The 6883-nt window shown below is 31.8% G+C and overlaps 1 protein-coding gene across 1 annotated transcript; it reads left to right on the plus strand.

Moving 5' to 3' along the window:
- Positions 1-3422: 3422 nt before the first annotated feature.
- LOC121725228 (vacuolar protein sorting-associated protein 4) lies at positions 3423-5584 on the plus strand. The gene is made up of 2 exons (XM_042112077.1): positions 3423-3559; positions 3840-5584. Exon 2 carries the CDS (start codon positions 3858-3860, stop codon positions 5178-5180), a length of 1323 nt encoding a protein of 440 aa, XP_041968011.1. The 5' UTR covers positions 3423-3559; positions 3840-3857; the 3' UTR covers positions 5181-5584.
- The last annotated feature ends 1299 nt before the right edge of the window (positions 5585-6883 follow it).

The raw sequence follows: 6883 nt of genomic DNA on the forward strand, positions 1-6883 counted from the left end.
TTATTAATAAGTTAGCATTTAGCATCCTTTCATTTTTATTTATTTACAATTATAGGAAACATTTGTTTTTGTAGATGGAATATAATTTATTACATTTTGATTTTTTTTGTTTTCTTGTAAAAAAAAACTGTAGCAAGGAACATGAAAATTGTCACCCATATCATCGAACGCACAAACTATAAAGTGACGTAACTTGCAAATGACCGCTTAATCGTTATTGGTTGTCATCACTAGTATTAATAAGAATAATTTATTCAATTTATCGTAACAAAAACACATAAAATACGCATAAGAATAACAAAAAAAAACTTAGAAATAAAAAACAAAATATTCTAAAAGAACCAAAACATGTTGTGAAAAAAAAAGAATAATATGTAAGTACAAAAATAGCAGTGCTTTTTTTGTAAGTACTTACATATTTATCATATTGAAACCCGTTTATGTAGAGCAAGACAGCTAGCAAAAAAGGCTAAAATGGTCGCTTTGAAGAATCATGATATGAATCATAATATGATTCATTTTTCTAAAATCGCAAAATGCAACTCTGCTTGCAATTCATTTCTGTATCTTTGTAGTTGATTTGACATTTGTCAGTTTGACAGTTTTGACAATTCATTTGCTGAATTGATTGAGAGGAATTGTTAAATGTGACCATTTTAGAACCGCTGTACTTATAACGTTGATTATTTAAAATAATTGTATGAGAGTCGTGACTTGTGTGATATTATTTTTGTGAATAATATTATAAGGTTATATAAATAAATAAATACTCTTGGCTCGCTAAATAGTGGTTTATTATTATAATATGACCCAAAATCTATTGAACATAGGTATCTCAGTAATTAAACATTAACATAGGTAATAATTAGAGAGAGAGAGAAGAACATAGGTATAACATTATACCGACAAATATATATTACAAAAGTACTATTTTCTAGGTAGAAAATTTAATTTAAAAATGATTCAGATCTTTATAACGCATTCCGCAAGACCAAGGAACATGAAATTGCAGTTTTAGTGTATGCTGGGCGTGTAGAAACCTCTGCCTGTGGCGAAACCCGCTCAAGGCGCCACAGACAAGTAAAGACGTAAAAAATAATAACCATAATAATATTTAAATAACCTTACCTTATTCCCAAGTATCAAAATCATGAAATCCAATGACCATAGACGACAAAGATCAACTTCAGAATAATGTTGCCAGTCGAAATATACCTATGCTGGGTAAGCCAGACTAAAATAATAATTATAAAAATTGTTAATTAAACAAAAAAGAAGGAAGAACAAACGTCTTTTAAGCACTAACAAACATTATTGAATATTTACAATTCAATATTGACATACATTTATTAAAAATTAGACTGGGGGGCTAACATAAAAGGATATTTTTAATTAACTTTTATTACATAAACAAGCGACGAACAACCGATTATTTAATAACGAACAATCACGAACAAACGGCGAACAAACATTAATGAATATTTATAACTCCATATTAACATAAATTTATTAAAATTTAAAACGGGGGGCTAAATTAAGAAGATTTTTTTAAATTAAGTTTTATTACACAAACAAGTGACGAACAAACGATTATTTATGACGAACAATCAAAGACAAACGACGAACAAACATTAATGAATATTTATAATTCAATATTGACACAAATTTATTAAAAATTAAAATGCGGGGGCTAACTTAAGAGTTAAGAGCATAATATTTAATTATTTTTTATTAAATGAACAAGTGACGAACAAACGATTATTTATAACGAACAATCAAAAACAAACGACGAACAAACATTATTGAATATTTATAATTCAATATTGTCATAAATTCATTAAAAAATAGAATGAGGGGGCTAACTTAAGATCATAATATTTTAAATTAATTTTTATTTAATAAACAAGTAACGAACAAACGATTATTTATAGCGAACAATCAAGAACAAACGACGAACAAACATTAATGAATATTTAAAACTCAATATTGACATAAATTTATTAAAAATTAAAATGCGGGGGCTAACTTAAGAGTTAAGAGCATATTTAATTATTTTTTATTAAATGAACAAGTGACGAACAAACGATTAATTATAACGAACAATCAAAAACAAACGACGAACAAACATTATTGAATATTTATAATTCAATATATCATAAATTCTTTAAAAAATTGATTGAGGGGGCTAACTTAAGATCATAATATTTTAAATTAATTTTTATTTAATAAACAAGTAACGAACAAACGGTTATTTATAACGAACAATCAAGAACAAACGACGAACAAACATTAATGAATATTTAAAACTCAATATTGACATTTTATTAAAAATTTTAAATGCGGGGGCTAACTTAAGATCATATTTTAAATTAATTTTTATTAAATAAACAAGTAACGAACAAACGATTATTTATAACGAACAATCACGAACAAACGACGAACAAACATTAATGAATATTTATAATTCAATATTTACATAAATTCATTAAAAATTAGAATGGGGGGCTAACTTAAGATCATATTTTAAAACATTTTTTATTAAATAAACTAGTAACGAACAAACGATTATTTATAACGAACAATCACGAACAAACGACGAACAAACGATATACGAGTATAAAAATCAAAAAATTACAAAAAAAAAATTATTGGGGGGCTAACTTCCAGGACCTCTCAGAACATCAGTTAATTTTAATTACTTATTTATAAAAATAAATTAGCTTACGACTTTTTAGCCTTGTACTTGATTTGATGCATAGAAACAAGGAAAAAATTATTATATTTATTACAATTTACAATCTGCTGAGGAACAGACACTTGAGTACTTTAAATAAAAAGTTAACTTATGCCTTATTTGAAGATTTGGATTTTGGCCTATAAAATTAGTTATTGCTAAGTACTCACATACGGTTTTACTCGATCGAGCAATCACGTAGAGTAAAAACCTCGGCTTGTGCTTTAAATAGGTACCTAATTGTAAAATTACAATATACAGACTACAGTCCAATATCAAATACTTTTAAATTTCTCAATCTTTCATTTTAAAACCTTGTAGCCTACAGGATTTCATCCACACATTCAGTATTACTCCGTACTCGATAATTTTACTCCAAATTGAGTAAAAATTATCGTGTGGACCGCAAACCTCACACGCTTGGGTAAGCTCGACGCCTCGATAGCTCGCGACGAGTAAGTTCGACGAAAATTAGATGTATTTCCATCGAGCCGGCTCGATGCTAGCCTTCGAGTTATGAGTTTTGCGGTCCACACGATAATTTTTATTCGATTTGGAGTATAACTATCGAGTAATAACGATAGTGACTCGTACTGAGTAGTCAGTAGGTACTGACCGATCTGTGTGAGTATTATCCTTGGTATTATCTATGAATTCATTTAAAAAAAATAAATGTCAAGTGTCAACTAAATAGGAAAAAAAGATAAAAACTAAAAGTTATTCGAGAAATCCGATTCTTTTTAAGTTTATTGTAGAAATTAGCTCATTATTTTATAATTTCCTTAAAACTAAGGTATATTAATAACTTAACAATAAGATTTCACGGTAAGTACACCGAACTCGCTGTTTTGAAGACTGATTGTTTTCCGAGCTTACTTAAGTCGTTGATGTCATACCTAATATTTTAATGATTACAAAATAAATACTTTGTCTTACCATTTATCATTAATTATAGATCTAAACCAAGCTTTTTATGCATTAATGGACATTAATTGTGACCTTTTTTGCTATTAATAAATTAGCTCATGAGTCATCACGCAAGGTTTTTTCTTTTTAGTATTCAATGATGGAAGTATAATAACATCTGTATTATAATTTATTACAGTGTATGTGAACCTACAAAATGGCCTCGTCAAACACTTTGCAGAAAGCCATAGATCTCGTTACTAAGGCCACAGAGGAAGACAAAAACAAGAACTATGCAGAGGCTCTGCGTCTTTACGAACACGGTGTAGAGTATTTTCTTCATGCTGTAAAGTATGAGGCCCAAGGGGAGAGAGCAAAAGAGAGTATAAGAGCAAAGTGCTTACAGTATTTAGATAGAGCTGAAAAACTCAAAGAATACCTTAAAAAGGACAAAAAGAAGAAGCCAGTTAAGGATGGTGACTCGAATTCCAAGAGCGAAGATAAAAAGAGTGACAGTGACAGTGATTCAGATGATCCTGAGAAGAAGAAATTACAGGGAAAACTCGAAGGAGCAATTGTGGTTGAAAAACCTCATGTGAAATGGAGTGACGTTGCTGGGTTAGAAGCTGCAAAGGAGGCGCTGAAGGAAGCTGTTATATTACCCATCAAGTTCCCACATCTATTCACTGGGAAAAGGATTCCGTGGAAGGGAATTCTGTTGTTCGGACCCCCTGGTACAGGTAAATCATACTTGGCTAAAGCTGTGGCTACCGAAGCCAACAATTCTACCTTCTTTTCAGTTTCATCATCTGATTTAGTTTCAAAGTGGCTTGGTGAGTCTGAGAAACTGGTGAGGAATCTGTTTGAATTGGCACGTCAGCACAAACCGAGTATAATATTCATCGATGAAATTGATTCTTTGTGTTCATCTCGTTCGGACAATGAATCTGAGTCGGCTCGTAGGATCAAAACTGAGTTTCTCGTTCAGATGCAGGGTGTCGGCAATGACATGGATGGGATACTGGTCCTTGGGGCCACCAACATTCCATGGGTCCTAGACGCGGCTATAAGGAGGCGTTTTGAAAAGCGTATTTATATTGCACTACCAGAGGAGCATGCAAGATTAGATATGTTCAAATTACATCTTGGCAATACTAGGCATCAACTTACCGAGCAAGACTTGAAAACTCTGGCCGCCAAAAGTGACGGCTACTCTGGAGCTGACATAAGTATTGTTGTGCGTGACGCTCTTATGCAGCCCGTACGTAAGGTGCAGTCGTCTACACATTTCAAGAGAATTTCAGGACCAAGTCCAACAGACCCTGATGTTATTGTCAATGATCTACTGACACCTTGCTCTCCCGGCGACCCGGGAGCAATAGAGATGACCTGGATGGAAGTGCCGAGTGACAAGCTGGGTGAACCTCCTGTGACCATGTCGGACATGATGAGATCTTTGGCAACATCGAAACCCACAGTCAATGATGATGACATGGTAAAGCTGAAGAAGTTCATGGAAGATTTTGGACAAGAAGGGTAATTGTGTCCAGTTTATTTCAATGTCATGTTTCAAGAATTTGTTTTAATTTTGTTGAATAATACAAATATACCATACTATCAAATATAATAATTAATTAATTCTTGTTTGGAGATTTTCACATAATATAGCTTTAAAAATTTATAATAATGAAGTCATAATAATTTATTATGAATCACTGAATTGAACTTGCAAATGTAGTTAGTTGATATTGGCCTCTGTTTAAACTTTGTGACTTAAAGATTTTATTTCTTTACACATTTTATTTCTTTATCTTTCTGTTTAAATATTATAGATAAGTGAAGAGTGTGTTCCACATCCATTGTGCTGTGAAGTTAAATTTTAACACCTTCAGAGGCAATTATTTAAAAAAAAGTTAGAAAAATTCATTGTCACCATGTTGAATACAAAATATTATTTTATATAATTAAATACATATATAGCATAGGTTGAAAGTTTTATTATAAATTTGAAGTAAATTAAACTAAAAAATTTGAAGTAAAATGTATGATTTCTGTTTAAATGTCTAAAATGTTAGCTATTCCTTATAATCTCAAACTGAATATTAATGTCAGGTATAAATCTTAGAATATAGCAAATAAGAGGAGAATTAAGAGATTATATAGATTTTCATGGACTCGGTTTCAAGGTCAGATCCGTGCCAGTAAAATATATGAACAATGATTTGTTCTTAACTTATGTTATTTGTAAAAAATATTGCTTCAGCATTATGCATCCCTGTAATTTTTATTTTATTTATTGGAGTGCAGTTATCCACAAATTGTCACAGCAGACAAAATAATATGTGAAATGTAAACTGCTCCTAATCTCCATAACTTCTTTAAAACACAATATCCACCTCAATAATGCTTGATTGCTTCTGCACATAATTAGTTATTATTATGGCCTACATAACAAGCATTCAGATCTCTTCAGACTGTTGTACCAGTCACTTAATTCACCATCTTTGTCTGTTAGGTTGGAAAAGCTACTTGACAGACAGAGACAACAAAATGGAATAACAATAAGCTTTGAGTAAGTAAAGTATAAAGGTGCCGGTTGGCAGCGGGCGACATGAAGCAACCGCAGACGACGTGTCGCAGCAACGACGTGTGTGGTTTGTATGTATTTCTAATGCCGCGGCCGCACATGCGTCTATCGTACGAACCTTCGTGCTATGAGACGATACCATGGGACGATACACGCAGATCGTCCAATGGTATCGTTTTAAGCACGAAGCACTACGCAGGTGCGGCCTGGGCATCTGAAACACCCTCCGCAGCTAGCGACACGAAGCTAGCGACACTATTCATAGAAATACATAGAAACCGTCGTCTGCTGCAGCTTCATGTAGCCGGCTTCCAACGTGTACCTTAAGGCAGATTCGGTTTAATGCAAAAAACCTATAACCAATAGGGATTTTAAAATTGTACGGCAGATTTATTCAGCCTTTAACGAGAAAAGAAGGATTTTAATACACTCGTTCTATAAATATTATGTTAAAAATATTAGTTATATTTAATTGTAAAGTTACAAAGATGTTTGACTTAGCTTATAAAATGTACTTTGTCTTTATTTTTGTATTGTTATTAAAGAAACAAATAAATATTTCATTGTCATCTCATCTTGTTTAGATTACCTTACCTGAGTTACCGGAGACCTTATACTCATAGATTTTAAGGTAAATGACACACATTTTGAAAACA

This window comes from Aricia agestis, chromosome 3, assembly GCF_905147365.1.
Source record: "Aricia agestis chromosome 3, ilAriAges1.1, whole genome shotgun sequence".
NCBI lineage: Eukaryota > Metazoa > Arthropoda > Insecta > Lepidoptera > Lycaenidae > Aricia > Aricia agestis.